Source organism: Netta rufina (assembly GCF_964035555.1).
Source record: "Netta rufina genome assembly, chromosome: 1".
Lineage (NCBI taxonomy): Eukaryota > Metazoa > Chordata > Aves > Anseriformes > Anatidae > Netta > Netta rufina.
The window spans coordinates 121,759,989-121,776,981 of NC_140123.1; the positions used below are offsets into that span (position 1 = coordinate 121,759,989).

Consider the following 16,993-nt stretch of genomic DNA (forward strand, 5'->3'; position numbering starts at 1 on the left):
GCGCTTGCTTCTGCTGTATAGTTCAGTATCTATAGCATCTGGGTGCTTCAAGGAACGGACAACACTGATTTACATGACCCCAGGGTGACAAGAGAATGTACTCTACCCTGAAGAGACCAGGAGTAACACTTCTCCACACAGAAGTCCTCAGGATATCACCAGCTTCATCCTTCTGTCCTAAGGCAGGATTTCCTACAGCCTTGCCACTGAACCTGTCCTTTAGAGGCCTTCTTCCATGGTGGAAACTCCACACTTTTCCCAGCCAGCCTCCTCCAATGGCACACAAGCAAAATGAGCCCTGGGAGCTTTAATAAAACCATGCGCTATCCTCACATGGAGAACAGCCCATAAGATAAAGAATCCCTTCACAGAGTCTCTGAAATCTTATTCATGGTCTATTGGTATATCTGCACTGATGCTAGTGTAGATACATCAGTGGAGTACAACAGACCCTTGTACATAATGACAAGGGAAAAAGATTGCAGTTCTGCTTGGTTGGGCCCCAGGTCAGGCCCGTTCTGCTGCAAACCTTTATCCTCACTGTGTATCTTATGCCACGGCTGTGGCAGTAATAATAATATAGCACTGGCATAATGTTTTTCCCTGACAGCATCCTCAGGAGTGAGCTACTGTCATTACCTCCTAGAGGTGGGGAGAGCAAGGCCCAGTAACCAACAGGGCAGGGATGAGAAACACGGCCTGAAGCTCTCTCCACAATCCTTCTTCAAGCAGTGCCTCCTCCTGCCCTTACCTGCTTCCTGCACACATGGCCCGTGAGGAAATAAAACCTTGGGAACAGTTATGAAATTCAGCCCCAAGACAAGAAAAAGCAAAAGAAGGGTAACCCAGAAGATGAATGGAAAGCACAGTATGCATGTAGGTGAGGTGCTGTTTCCCCACTTGAAACCAACCCCCTTAGTAGAGTTGCCCTACCCAAGCCCTCAGTACAGCAAAAGAATTCCCAAAATAATACAGAAGGCTGCCTTCCTACTGTGTTAGTGGTGTCAACCACAGCAGGACAAAAAGGACAATGGCATCCAGGCACGGCCAGCCAGCTGCTATTAGTTGTCTCCTGTCTCTCTGCAAGCTGCATAAAAATGCAGAGAGGGGACAGGACAAATCAGACCCTTCATCCTCTCATCCAGACCAGTCAGCATGCTTGTGCAACAGTAACCAAAATCACAGAAGCACAGAGTGGCTGAGATTGGAAAGCATCCCTGTAAGTCATCTGGTCCAACCCCCCTAGAGGCTTTCCTAGAGCAGGCTGCCCAGTGCCATGTCCGGGTGGCTTTTGAAAATCTTCAGGGATGGAGACTCCACAAACTCTCTGGGAAACCTGTGTCCATCACCCACACAGTAATAAAGCACTCCCTCCAGGTATTTGATAAAATCCATCTGAAGCCTCCTCTTCTCCATGTTGAACAGTCCCAGCTCCCCCAGCCTCTCCTCTTAGGAGAGGTGCTCCAGTCCTTTGATAATATTGGTCACATACTGGACTCTTTCCAGTATGTCTAGGTGTCTCTTGTACTGGGTTTGGGCAAGAAAAATAGATGTGAACTCCTCCTTGAAGTACTGCTGCCTCATCTACCCAAACCGCTTGCAGGAAGCTGCGAGGATGCACCATTCCTACCCATTTTCCTTGGTGCTTATTTACTCTGTGTGTCTGCATAGCCACAGACAGGATTTGAAATAAGCCTGCTCATGCACTCAGACGTGTGTTCCCCCCCCCAGCCCCACTGGGAGGGCAGCTTCAGCCCCCGTTGGTCCCTGCACTTCCCATGGGAGAAGCGTGAGTGGGCAGGGAGGGGGAAGAGTCGTGAGCAGAAGCCGTGATCTGACTCTGTCAGCAGATGACTTCTATTTGCACTCGTTAGCACTGCCCTAGCGTGTGCTAACACCACCCCCTCGGGTAATTCAAATTTACAAAATAAAATAGAGGAGAAGAAGAAGAGGAGAAAAAAAAAAAAAAAAAAAAAAAAGCCCATATTTCTATATTTAGGAGGTTAGGATAATCGGGGTGGAAGAGCCCATCTGTTTGACGTTCACTCCAGCTGCTGTGGATGCGGAAATTTGTCTATTTTCTTTCCTTTTGCCTGTTTCAACTTGTCCTGGCTGACTGCTACAGCCACCCAGAGAGCCTGCTGCATGGCCATGGCCAGTTGGACCTAAAACTGAACACCATCCCATAGGAGTCACTGTGCAACTCATCAGCACAACTAGCATCCTTCCTAAGGGAGTGTAAAACAGTTAATAATCATTATTATTGTTATTATTTTATTGTTACTATTAAAAAACACCTGTTCATAAACACTGAACAGAGGGCAACACAGAGAGGCAGAAGACAAGACATATCTTAGCCCTCCATAAAGGTCAGTTTTAGGAAGGCAGCCTCTTCTCTACCACATCCTCATTTTAGGAGATTTCATATAAAGCTGAATTTCTCTGGGATGCCAACTTGCTTCAGTGGCACTAGCCACATGGAGACACGGACATATTTCTTTTCTAGCCAGCCCTATTTGCCATTTTCATCCCAAGACACTCTGAAAATGAGCCCAAGCTAAATTTGGAAGCGTGCTTTGATCTCCCACCTTCCTGAGCTGATCAGGATCTGGTCCCAAAATAAAAAAGGTACAATGGCCTCCAGCAGTCTCTTGATGCTGTTCCTGTCATAAATAGGAGTGCCCACAACCCTTATAGGATATAGCATCACTGCCCCTGTACACCTAGCACAGTGCTATTAATTTTGCTGCTAAAGGCATCCACATAGTGTGCAAGGACCTGTGGCACACCACTGGGACCATTTGCTGTTTATTTGGTATAGGCGATTGCTTTTTAATTTTACAATATGCATTGCCTGGGTTATTAAAGGTGCCAGGGATGAGCGGTTAGCCTGGATAAACCATATGCAATTAATGTGCTAAAAGCCCTACAAAGATTAGAGAAGAGTGCCGGTGCAAAATTCAGAATTTCACCACCTGCTTTTCCTTGCAGGGCCCTCCATAGCCGTTGAGCTGGGGCTATACAACAGGTCTTGTAGGAGGAAGGCAAGGAGCACAGGCTAATAAATAGGAATACAGATGGGGAAACGTGCCAGTTGAGAGACTGCCCAGTCCTCCCTGCAGCACACATTGCTAGTGCTCTTCTCTTCTGCCCTGCAAATGCTCCCTCCCCTTCCCAGCTACCCAGAGCTGAAGCTGTCCCATTGATTTCCTGGGGTGCAAGACTAAAACTTAAGCCATCACCTAAGTGGCAATAAGTTTGTCCATAAACCCAAAAACTTTCCCTCGGAAACAGTCCTCCTTTCATATATGTATTGTAAATCTCTTACATACAAGGAGTCGATGGACAGTGATGACCACTTTTTGTAGGCTTGACCTTGTGATATATCAGGTTTGGGTTTTGGTACGGAGGATGGATTGGTTGCATTTCTGATTAAGCCCACTGACTAAGCACAAGAAACATCATACTCCTTTAAGTCTATGCTCCAAAGAGCTCATTTTAGCTCTTGCAAGTCAGCAGGAACAGTCGCCCTTCCTTGCCCCAAAGTCACTGTCTAGCCATGCGGCTGCCTCCCACACATCACCCATCATCCAGATATGGGTTTTTCTCTTCCCAGCTTCCCAGACCACATCGACCTGAGCCATCTGTGGTCTTCTGCTAGCTACTCTGCTCAGGATGCCCATTGGCATCATGACCCACAAAGAGCTATTTCTTTGAGAATCAAAGCCCCAACACCCACACCTCCCCAGTAACTTTTAAACCCAGTGGCCAATGCTCACTGACTCTGACAGAGGAGTAAAGTGCTCCAAGACATTAATTTTATTTCCATAAATTGAGATATTTGCTGCCATGGGAAAGACTGGGCCCTACTCAACCCTCTATTAGATGTGAGAAACCCCACACAGGTCAGCCTGAAAGCACAAACAGGAAGGAAATGAGGTCTCACCAGACTGTGAACCCAAAAAAAAAAAAATTATTTAAGCATGCTTTTTCAGTCAGGCCAACAAAACAATACCTGTGCCATAGAGCTAAAAAGTATATCACATACCTTCAGATTCTTCTTTTCCACAATATATAGCCTCCAAAAGATGCATGGGAAAATGTAGAGCTTTCCTGATTTATATTCTTATGACAGCCCTTAAAGATTGTAATGTAGCTCATAGCTATTCCTCACAGACCTAGAGAAAGTTCTCTTTTCTGTGAGGGTCACTTTTAGTCAAGTATTATATAACATTTCCTAATTAATTTCTTGAGAGAGACGATAAGCCAATAAAAGCACATGGAAAGCATTCTGAAATGTGAGAAATCTTAAATGATGAAGAAATAACGATTTAAGTAAAAATAACAGCTGCTTTTCTCAATTCTTCATATTATTTTCCCTGGTGTTTAACAAAAAGCACAGACTAGCATGTGGAAAACTTCAGGTGAACTGTCTTGTATTCGATTAAATCAGGAATACTGCAAGCCTGTGCAATATTTATATTCTCACTTCTCTCCACCATCCAAAAGACATAACTGCAGACAAAAAAAAAAAAAAAAAAAAAAAAAAAAAAAAAAAAAAAAAACAGCAAAAAGGAACACACAAAAAAAGTCTCTCATATGGTCACTCTCATGAAAGATAATTTTGCTTGGGTCTATATATTTGGACCCTAATTCAGCAAACCACTTAAACATATGCTGAAGTTCATGATTTACCACTCTACCACTTACGTGTCCACTCAAGAATATGCCTGAAGTCAAGCATATGCACAGCACTCTGTTGGCTGTGGACCCTACATCTTTCTGTTCATTTCTGCAACTATTCTAATTTGGTGACATGAATGCACAAGTAAGTAATACATCCCAAGCAATTTTAGCACATGCTGGCAAAAGCGAAGTTTGAACCTGATTATCCACATCAATAATCTGACTAATCACTAAAAAGTAATAAACATTTTTCATTTCTTTCACAAACAGCTGAATTCTAACCATTATTTACAAGATGTCAGACCAGTGAAATACTATGGCATGAACTTTTGCTCTGGGTCAGTGCCAAGGAACCAAACCTGGAGCTGAAGTATTGCTCTGCCCCGAAAGAAAACAGGAGAAACTCTGCTCATGAGTATGTGGAACATCAAATATTATTTGTAGAAGCTATTCAGTAAGTAATTTCAAATAAGTAAAATGGGGAGAAACCACAGGATGTTCACAAACAATTTGCAAACAGAAATGGAAGAAGAATTCATTAAATAAATTATTGGCTATAAATTATTCACCTACCTCTAATCTTACTACCACTTAGACTATAAAATTCATGCCATAAAAGATACAGGATACATAACAAGGCATTGTTAACTTATGCATTTCCCAGTGCTGCTTCATTTTGACTGTCCAGTTATATTATTACATTAAGACAGCCTTTTGCCTCTAATATACTTTGAGTGTAATACATTTCTGCTTTAAAAGCTGAGCTAAGGAGACCTGGTCTGATTTTAGATTGTGGTTTGATCTTGAGCTGCAAGGCTGAATAACTCCTCAAGTATGAGAGAAAGATCCAAGCTGCCCTCTGAGAAAGACTCCAACTAATGGAAACCTTGCACAGTTGGATAATTTCATGAGATTTCCATCATTTGGGCCCACTTCATATAAATTCACAGTGGAGAGCAGATCACTGGGCTTCACAGGTGCTGCCTGAGCTTCCTTATCTTCCAGATGAAGGGAAGAGATCCCTTTCATTTGACATAGAGGATGGAGACACGAACCATGAGGCATCGTAACAGGCATTCCAGCAAGAGGCATAAAATACAGCCTGAGATTATTTTTAGCCGTAGAAAAGAAACCCAGAAGGGTTTCCCACTGATAGCCAAGGATGAAGACAGTTTTTTTCATCTTGTTTTTGTCACGACTTGTTCTAAGTGACAGTCATACTCTGCTACTTGTTTGGTCTTTCAGCAGTTGTTTTGGTATTTTTCTTTAATACCATATTTGTTTACCTTTAATTAAGCTGGCGATGATTGTCATTAAATTTCAATGTTTGTGGGAAACTGGATGCAAACTGTGGTTATTCGGCTCTGGAGGAAGAGAGTGAAAAAGGGTTCCTACAGCTGTCAAAATAACCTCCTGGTTGCCTCCGAAGCCAACGCGACCGCTGCTGCTGGCAACATGCTGCAGTTAAACATCACACCTCGTCATCCACATGTGATTCCTCCTTTGACATGCCATCAAGGTTGGTCCTGCACCCCTTCATCATCCTGCACTGACTCATAGTGGGCTCAGCCCCTGGCCCAGTGGATGTTAGGGGCGTTTTTATCAAGTCCTGGCACAGCACGTGGTATTTCCTAGAGGTGCTTTGAAAGACCGTCAGCACGGGGCAAGAGAGGCCAGGGCACAGCCTCCACTCACCTTGAGGACTTCTTGAGGACTCCGTCTCCTGACCCACAGACCTTACAAGCTCAATAAGCTTTGCCATAGTACTCGCTACATCAAACAACAGGAGGATAACTATGGCACTGCTGACATGAGAAATCATGGGGATGCTTCCTTTTCTGGCTTATTTCCAACTTAAATTCATGTCAGCGAGGCTTTTTAAAAGGAACCTGAGGGAATTGTGTGCTCAATTCCCATAGGTATTTCATAGGTAGGTAATCCGAGCTGTAACAGGCATAGCTCTATTTTTTTTTTGCCATTTCCATAGTGAAACTACATCACATGTAGAGAGTGGATAAGAAGAAAGGGCTGGATTTGGCCAGATGGAGACTGCAGTTCCCTGGAGCAATGCAGTTAACCTTCAAAATGCCAGAAGACTAGCTCCACTCTTTGGTCTGCAGAAGAGCCCTGGCTAGCACACCTCCACCACTCATGGCAAAGCCCACCCAGGAATACAAAGCCAAGGCAGGCCAGTCCTGCAGCACACCATCCTGAGCCTCTCGAGCCAAGCCTGTGTGCTAAAGTGTCCTCTTCCCAGTGTCCCCAGGGCCACCTCTCTGGACATCCTGTGCATGTCCTTCTGCCAATGACTCAATCAGCAGGAAGGCATCGTGCTCCTATGGAGAAGGCACGGGGCCAGCATCAGGAGATGCAGGATCTGACCCACAGGAGACCTGCATGACCATTGGTGAGGTGCTTTCCATCTCAGTGCCTCAGTTATCCCACGGAGTGTCTGGTGATCCAGACAATGTCTAATTCAGCAGAGAGGAAGGTTATACAAAGATGAGCATTAAAAATGTGGGTGGGTGGAATGCAATGCAGCTATGAAAGATTCGGAAAAAATATGTGGGCCTCCTTCTTCATGCTCTTCATATCCTTCTACAAAGTAGTTATTCAAAGCAAAAATAATATACCCTTCCTACAAAGGCGGCATTCAGCAGGCATGCATATATTTAGATCGCTGTGCAAACAATTACCGACTTTTGTCCGAGGCAGGAGAATGGTACCCTGTGCTGCAGAGGGGGGATGGACAAAGACATCCCAAGGCAGCCTGCAGTGAGGAATAGGCCAGGAGATGGATCTCAGGGGCAGATTCAGCCTTGGTGTAAACACTAATGCTTGCCATGCATGAGAAACCCAGGAGTAAATAAATGGCAAGCCTCTCACAAGCCTGATCTGGAGGTCCATCAGGTGCTGGATGCTTACAGGACACGCTCTCATCTTTCTGTACATCAAATGCTTCCCTTCTACCTCTCCAGACAAACAAACAAGAGGACACTGCAGCAGAAGCAGCTCTCAAGAAGGATGGCACAAAACACCTCTCCAACCATTTCTGCAGCAATTTTTGCTTGCCATACTGTCCCCCTTGTGTGGCTGAGGGTGCTGCACGTGCCTTTTCCTTGCCCATGCGATATTTGTCAGTAGGAGCACTCACTTTCCCCTGACCCCTAACACGTGCTTTCTACCCTTTCCACCAACACGCAGCATTGCACAGAGCATGGAAACAGCAGCAGAGACCCACTTGGTGGCAGGAGGGAACAGAGCCCACATCTCCCAGTCCCCAGTGCTCACAGAGAAAACACTGAAAAAGGAAAGAAAGAAAAAAAAAAAAAAGTAAGAGCTCCCCCCCACACCAGTGCCTGGCTTCTCCCTTACATGCACAGCATCACTGCTGCTGAATTGCAGCCTCGGGGAAGGGAAGAAAGAGGCCCAAAAGGCAGCCAGGAAACCCACCGTCCATTGGCTTCCCTCCACGCCAGGCGAGCGGGCTCCTTCTGCTGCAGTGACTTGGCAAGCGCACCTCGCTCTGACTCAGCACCTCGCCGGCCGGCACCTCCTGTCAATTAGTCCCACAAAATGCTGACTCCGGAAGGGCTATCTGTGATGGGGACAGTGGGATCAGCATCCCCCTTCAGCTGCAGCAGCCCCTTCTGCTGCCCCCTGGCCTGTTCAGGGCTGGAGCAAGGGGGGTGCAAGAGGGATGGGGAGCGGGGAGGGTAGGGGAAACCTGCCTGTGTTATACCTGTTTTGTGGGTAAAAGGAGAGATACTGATGGCATGGCAGCTGAAATGCAGTCTTACAGGGGAAAAATTAAAAAAAAAATAAATAAAAAAATAAAGCCAGTGGGAACAGGGATAAGAGTGGAAGATGAGACTATGAAAAAAAAAAAAAAAAAAAAAAAAGCAATGCAAAAGTTAGCAAGCTAGCACAGAGCTCTCCCCATAGAAGCAGCAAAGCACAGCCATGCAGCTGAGAGGCACGAGCCCACGCTTCGCATCCGAGGCACGGGTAGCACGGGAGGGGAAGGCGCTGACTGCGGATGAGCCCCTTAATAGGGGCCTGGGGCACGCCAGCTGTCCAGGGCAGGAGGAAGGGCTGCCCTTGACAAGCCAAGGACGTGGCGGTTCTGCAGGCAGACTGGGGCTATGCTGTCCCTCTGCCAAGTAGCCAAGGTCCTCCCAACCTCTCCCAGCTCTCAACATACGGCCGGAAAGCTAAGCGGGCGTGCAGCCTAGCAGCTCCACAACCGATGGAGATGTCAAACCCCGTCAGACAGCAAAGCTCAGGCACTCACTCAGCTATGGAAACAGCCCAGCGCTTCAGGTGGGATGCCACAGTTCCCTAGGACATGATGCAATGACTGCTTTATACAGTGCAGGAAATGGCCAAAATAGCCACGCTAGCCAATGGCTAAAATGTCCAGCATGTCTCTTAGTTTATGGTCCTGCAGCTGCAGAATTCATCGCAGAGCAATGTCACCACTTGGGCAAAAGGACAGACATTAAATTGCAAGGTGAGTAACGCACAGATCCCATCTACACAACCATGGCTGAATGGGGAGAAAAGTTACCTACAGATCAAATCTCACCGCAGCAATTCTGAATTTACTGAGCAGGAAGCAGATATGTGCTGCACGGTGTGGAGGGAAAGGAAAGAAACAACAAAGTCAAAGAAATACACCACTAAAAGAGTGACTTCAGCAACACGTGTAGGAATTAGCTAAATGTCACAGCAAGCCACAATTTTGCAGTGTCTTAAAGAGCAGTAGGAAGGGGAACAGCCAGTCCCAGGGCACTTAGAGGCTAAAGCCCCTAAAAGTACACAGCAGGAGACGAAGCAGCTCAATCTCCACGCGCAGGCACTTGCACCCCTTCAACCCACTGACATTTCGGAAGGAAAAGCACAGGACTAAGTGATTAATTCTCGGTCCCTTCAAAGAATGACAGCTAAACTGCTCTGAGCAGGAGGCAGGCTCAGCGCCAGACCTATCCCTTGCTCACCCGTGCCCCCCATGCTGGTGGTGGGGGGCTGAGCCCTGAGCTGCTGCCCCATTGCCCAGAGCCAGACTCCCCCCGGAGCCTGCCCTGTCCCTGATTACAAGGGATTACCCCCAGGTCTCCGACAGGGTGGGTTTAATCTATTCCTTAATATGTGGAAGAGAGCCGGCGAGCTGGCAAAGTGATTTGGGCTGGCTGAGATGAAAGAAGATTGGGAGAGACTTCCATGGGATCCGACAAAGCTAGGCAAGTGGGCAGCGTAGCGCCAGATGAAATTCGGCATTATCCAACAGACAGTAATAGAAACTTGGGAGAATAATCTGAACTGCTCGTCTACCACGGGGCTCTAATTCAACTGTAATCACTTGAGCAAAATATCTTGGTATCACTGTGAACGGCTCAGAGAAAACATCTGTTCAACAGACAAGGGTGGTCAAAAAGCAAGCAAGCCGGTAGGATGGCTAAGGGCTGAGGCAGAAAAGGATGCTGGAAGCATTAAAATGCCTCTGTGAACACTGGCAGTGCACCCTCAACTGGAATTGCTGGGGTTGCTTCTGGATGGCACACCTGGAAACACAGAAGGGACAGAAAGGTTTCATTAGAGCTTAGGGAAATGGTTTAGTGGGGACTGTTAGCGTTAGGTCAGAGGTTGGACTCGATGATCTTGAGGTCTCTTCCAACCTAGAAAATTCTGTGATTCTGTGATTATTCACCAGTAAATAACACTTACTGGTCTAGCACTGTTAAAACAAGGCCAATTTAATCTGGAGAGAAGTAAGGTTAAAAAAAAATATCAAAAGGATATGAAGAAGTGAAACAGGTGCTTCTACTCATTTTTATTTTTGAAAGAAAGATGAAAGGATGAACAATACAACTAAGGAGCAGGGAATGTGACCAGGCATGAGGAAGTAACTACAATTTTCCTTTTTTTTTTTTCTCCCTCAGTTACTCCAAGCACAACACATAATTAACTACCAGGAATGATTAGCACTTGTTATCAGTAAAGTCAAGAGCTCAGAAAAGTCACAGAGGCCTGAACACTTCTAAGGCTACTGGGAACGTCCACAGGTATGTCAGGTAGAATGAAGAGAGGAAAAAAAAAAAAAAGAGAGAGAATTGAAAAACACTCAGCAGCACTACACCTTAATGCTCCCAGGCATTAGCCAACTTCTAATTAATGAGGATTAGGAAGTAATCTCCCCAGTGGGCATGCAGAGAGTGTGTACCAGCCCACTTACTCCTGGCAAAGGCCGCTAATAGCTGCCAGGCAGGGGAAAAGCTGGATCTCCATCACCCACCCACAGCCCGTGCCCCTCAGGTGGCTGAGGTCTGGGTGCCCAGCGGGACTCCACAACAGCCTCCACACCAGCCATAAGGGCTGCAAGGTGGGGCTCATTTACCCCAGCCTGACCCCACTCCTGGTAAGGGGGCAGGTTTGGGGTCTCTTGTTTTGCACGTGGAGGGGGGACAGGAGAGGGGATGGGCATTTTAGTCACACCTGGTACCAACTGCTCGCCAGGGGGGTTCCTGCATCCCTCTTGGAAGCATCCAGTGGTGGCCGTGGCTCCGCAGGCCAGAGGTGCAACCTGACCCACAGCTGCTTAGAGCTGCTTGCAGAAATGCACCACAGACTATAAATGCTCGCCCCCTGAAATTACATTCCTGGATTCTGCATCTTGAGGAAAACTGAAGTCTGAATGTAACTGAGCGGCATTCAGACATCGGCTTTCTGCTGCTGATGCTTATGAAATACAATCTGGCTCACGTTCCTATAGCTGGGTTGATTCATGAAGACGTGAGAAAAAAAAATATGCATAAGCTTTTATCCCTAAGTAAGAGATCCAATCCTGCTAATACAGAAATTACACTTGAAAGTAATTTCACGCAGATACGCAAATGCACAAGTGCTACTGTGCAGCCAGGAGGAGAGCTGTGACTCCATGCATGCACAAGTAACAGGAGGATGAGTGTGATCCTGTCCTGATCAGCAAGAGGGCTGGATTTCTTAAATACAAAATTGTCTAATTTCATACTCATATTCTGCTTTTTTTTTTTTTTTTTTTTTTGGTGCAAATAGTATTCTGCAGTATGATGGATAAGAGAAGAACACAGGCAAGACCATGTACATGCATACAATTTTTGCATACACGTGCTAAGATGGCAAAAATAATGGACAGGAACTGTGCATAAATACCATCAGTTGCTACAAGTTGGATTTCATCACTGTTGTTTTTAAATGCCCTGCAGAAATGAAAAAATAGGAGCAACTTTAGCTTTTACTGTATTTACTTCCACTAAACCAAACCTTATCAGACTTGGGGTGCTTTGTAAAATCAAAACGGTGTTTCAAAAGAAAATTGGGGAAAAGTTGTCAGAAATATATAAATATCCATCTCAAGCCTCTTTGGGGTGAAAAAAAAAAAAAAAAAAGACTTTTCACATCAAAATACCTTTTGCTTAGTGTATTTTTTTTTTTGTATTATAATAATACAGTTCCATAGAGAAACAGAACATTGGTTGATCCAAAAATTCTCTAAATCCTCTCAGAAATTTCCTTTCAAAAACATCAAAGCCTTTAATTTCTATTTCCATTCAAAATGAGGCTGAACCCCTCAGCCCTGATGAAACAGATCATTTGTCCTTAGTCCAGCTCAAGCAGCAAAAACAAACAAAAAAAAGGCAGAAGCCAGAATGGATACACGTGACCTCCAAAACCAAGGAGACGACAACAGATACAGGGGAAAATGCAGTTTGCTGTGCATAATTAGTAATAGTGTTCTCTCCTTCTGATGCATGAAACATTTGTGAGAGGAAAGTGGGGTGGTATATGACTAGGAGCCCTGTAATTGTGACTCCTCTGGAAGAGAGAGGGGCAGATGTCCTGGAAGACAGCAAGCAAATCATTTCATCTCTGTACGCTTCAGCTTTTCCAAGCCATAAATCAAGCTGACTGCACTAACAAAGTAAGTTTGGAGACTCTCAATTAGTTAATGTTCATAAATGACTGTGCAAACACAAGGTAGTATTAACAAGGGAACTGTCTTTGTCACACTGCTGTCTGTTAAACAACCAGGAGGTAAATTTCTCCCTGAACATTTACAAAGGGAAGGCAGCATTAGTGCTCCACAAGGAGAAAACTACAAAGAACAGACTTTCAGAGCATGCACTTCTCCTTGAAATAAACTGTGTTAAAAGCACTTTACTTAAAAAGCACAATGATAGTAGCATCCTGCTAAATATAGATGACTCACCACAGTTTAATAGTGAACATCCCTGAAGAGTGCCATTACAGCAGTGCTTAACCTGCTGCATAAAATTAAGCATTCTCCTGTGCTTACAGTTTGGACCAAGACACTCAAGTCCACCAGCATCCACTGACCTTCAGTGGGTCACGAAGCCTCTCTGAGCCTCACATTTTCCTCGCCTATTGCTGGTATCACAATACAAACTCATCTCCCCAGTGGAGGCAGGAAAAAATGATTTCTAAGTTTCTTAATGAGTTGTTTATACCATACTTTGTATACCCATAATACTGGTGAGCAGCTAAATATAGCTGTTCTTGAGACACTTCGAGATCCTCAGAGAACAGAATCTTGCAGAATAAAACTGCATTTTAGGCAATACTGAAGGAAGAAAGATAACACACACACACACAAAAAGTTTCCAAAATAAGGGTAAAATAATGCCTACGTTAGAGACACAAGAGGTATTTAATGCATCTATACCTACCACTGGGGACCAAGGTCAGGTTGTGAGCAAAATGATTTATCTACACGTCACAAAACCACACAGCTTGACACAAATGGCAATCTGTTCCAAAAATGCATAAGCGTGGAAGAGCAAGGGACGGCCACAGTCCTCTCTTGCTGGGGCTGAGGACCTGGCACTGGGTTGGGAAGAATATGTGGGCTAGCAATAGGGTGCTGCATGGCCAGAACTTCAACGCATAGCTAAAACTCAATGATAAACTCAATGTGGCAGGAGGTTGACTTCAAGTGAGAACCAGAAAGACCAACCTGTGTGAAAAGTTGCAGACCAGCTGTTGTATGGATGCGTTGCTGCTGGGCTCAAACACACACACACACACACACTGATGGACAAGATTCAGCTGCAATGGACTGTAGCACACTGACATCCAACCTGTTGCAATACAGTGTCACAGGATCTAAACACCAGGAGGCATTAAAAAAAAAAAAAAAAGTTGGTTCTGCAGTTTAGCTGTACCCGATGTGTGATTTCTAGCACATCTGAAAATTTGCAGCCTGCTATTTCTGGTGATGTAGCGGGATTGATTTGCAATCACAGGTTTGGTTTCAAAGCTCTAAACAGAATTCCCTCCCATCTTTCCATAAACTTCCCTAGGGAGCTTGAAAAGTATTACTTGCACAAAAGTTATTATGTTAATAATGCTTTAGAGGGAAAACAAAGACACTGCCCCTGCCCCAGCAGCATTAAAGATGGATATTATAAGCCCAATGAAAGCAGTCATCTAGCTCCAGTTAAAAAGAAACATTGCTATTTTACAAATTACAAAACAACATAAGAAAATGGGGCTATAATACTTGATCGACAAAGTCTGATTGCATTTTATTGTAGGCATAAAGTGTGAGAATGACAAAATGACCTCCAGGGACCTTCTTTCCCAGCCACTTTTCATTTGTTTGGCATTGAGCATTTCTTCTGATTATACACTCTTCTGGTTCCTGACCCTTTAACTTTTAAACCTTTCACCTGTCATTCAGGTATCACTTCATAAATGATCCCATCATACCTTTTTTCTCTATCCTCAAAACCAATCTAGAGCCTCAGAAAGGAAAATCTCTCTTCCTAACCAGGCTTGGCAACTCAGACCAGAAATACACATACTGACCTTCCACAAATGTTGTTTAGAAAAAACTCTGCCAATTTTATTTGAGCTTGCACAGTGCATGTCTGTTGCTTATACCTTATCAGGATTTTCTTTTCAAAATCAAGAACCACAAAAAATATAACCATATTTGTAACATACTGGGTAATACAGAAATAGCTACGTGCCATGGTTATTTTCATCCTCCACCATATTCTAAAGACTTTTGCTAAGACAAAACTTAAAAGCAAACTTGAGACACAGGTGGTTCATTCAGGTCATTTTAAGCCTTAAAGGGAAGTGCAAGAAAAAAAAAAAAAAAAAAAAAAAAAAAAAAAAAGAATTACACTATTTCTGTGCTTAGTTGTCTCTATTGTCATTGTCCCCACATGCCCTCCACCAAAAAAAGAAAACCAAATATTGAGTCAATCTTTTTTTCTAAAGAGAAAATCAAATGCCCCTGTAGTTTTAACCTCGGATCTGGTTACTCTTTGATTTTTTTTTTGCAGGGATAGCACATCAACAGTAACACTGCATTGCTTACATGTCTATAACTGCAGTAGGAACAGTAACTTTTTAGGCAGTTACACTTTCACAACGCCTGCAAATAAAGAACTGTGGCACTGAGGACCTGAAAATGAAACTCACTAAGCACACTTTCCAAACCTAGAAAAGCATAAAAAGTAATCAAGCAGCATGAAGTGTGAAACAGCTGAGATTATTTGCTTCAATTAAAAGCTAATAAACTCCTTTTTCCTCTTTGAAGTCAGCAGGCGAAGTTTCCAGTTAATGCATGCAACTCCTAAATGTTTTCAGAGGATGGGACTCAGGGTGCCAGCTTTTGGGGCTGAGGCATTTGTGAAAAATCCACCTTGTCCAGCACCAGGCTCGCTTCTCGGTGGGTCCTGTCCGGAGGAGAATGGTCTGCTGCGCCTCTGTGCAGGGCGCTCAGAGTCAGGTACGGCTACCAAAGCTGCAGGCTCCATCCATCCTGATCCAAACTTCCAGAAAGTTTCTTGCAGACCTTGCTGAGGCATTTCTGGTGCTCTCGTGGGAGATCCCGTCATGCCTGGCTGTTCTCTCACTCTCCTGGGGATCCCTTGCAGCAGGGTGCCCGCTTTGCCAGCCACAGAGGTGGCCAGCAGCACCCAGCTGGCTTGGTGGAGCTGTGCCCTGCTCACTGCTGGGCTGTCCTCTGCCAAATTACTTAGCAGACCTCTGCACGAATGAGCAGACCTTAAGAAAATTATTTTACAAACCTCTGTAAAACATAAGCGAGCAGGCCTGCCCTAAAGTTTGACATCACTTGAAAGAAGGCATCGCTATCTGATCAACAGATGAGCCTGGAGGCTTTACACTTTGCAGGTTCTTCCTTCACCCTCACTGCAGCACCTCTGGGTGCTCTCCAGGGATGCACCAAGTGATGCGAGTGCCATCCTTCATAGGCGGTGTGCTTCCTCTCCCCACAGAGGACCGGGCTATGCACCTTGCTTTGCAAGGGCTTGTCGGGGAGGGAGGGGATGGAGAGGTCCGGGTCTTTCCACATCCCCAGAGATGGGGATGAGCTCAAGAAGCCGGCTGAGCGCTTGGGAGAAGGAGGCAACGGAGGCTGGAGTAGGGTCCTCGGGGGGGTCCCCAACCCTGAGGGGTGCTCGGTGCCCCCAAGGGCCACGGAGGGCCCCGGGGCTTCCCGTCGGCATCTCGGCAGAAAGTTCCCTGCTGCCTCGGGGCCTGGAGGATAGCCCGGAGTTTCCCACCCAGGTGAGCTTGCAACGGGGCCAGGCCCTGCCAAGCGAACCTCTGCGAAGCCCAGACACTTTGGGGCAAGTTTCCCGGGCAGGTAAAACACAAATAACCAACGGTGCGAGCAAAATAAATACATTTTGAAAATGCTGCAGGGGAGGCGAGCGGAGCAGCAGCGCTCCTTCCCTGCCTGCCTGCCTGCAGCGCGCTCCTCGCCGCAGTCCCGAGCATCCCCGGCGGGACCTCCACCCTAAGTACCCCCCTTGGGCTCCGGGTACCACCGGGTCCCGGACACCAACCGGGCACCCCCGGGTGCCGGGCAACCTCCCGCATCCCCAGAGGTGCCGAGCTTCTCTCCCCGCCCGGTACCCGCGGGCAGAAGCAGCAGCAGCAAGCACTCACTCACCTCGCAGCGCCAGGAGCGCGGCCAGGGCGGCCGGCACCCACCGCCCGCCGCCGGGCCGCCGCCGAGTCATGCCGGGCCGGGCCGGGCCGAGCCGGGCCGGGCCGGGGGCTCCCTCCTCCGGGCAGGGTGGGCGTCCAGCCCCGCCGCCCCCCGCCGCAGGTGCAGCCGCCGCCGCCGCCCGCTCGCCGCCCGCCCGCTCGCCGTCCCGGGACCGCCCCGCTCGCCGCCCAGGCTCCGCCGTGTCCCCGGCCCCGGGGACAGCACCAGGCCGGCCCGAGAGCGCAGCCTGGCGGCCCCGCGACGCCCCCGCAGCCG

General features: G+C 46.5%; 1 protein-coding gene across 1 annotated transcript in view; it reads right to left on the minus strand.

Annotated features, from left to right (window-relative positions):
* The window catches only part of IGSF11 (immunoglobulin superfamily member 11), a gene marked incomplete at both ends in the record, with an annotated part of 92,912 nt that extends 76,164 nt beyond the window's left edge, over window positions 1–16,748 (minus strand). Inside the window, one exon of the mRNA XM_084306010.1 lies at window positions 16,679–16,748. Coding sequence (XP_084162136.1) covers window positions 16,679–16,748 — 70 coding nt within the window. The remainder of the gene's footprint in view (window positions 1–16,678) is intronic.
* Window positions 16,749–16,993: the final 245 nt, after the last annotated feature.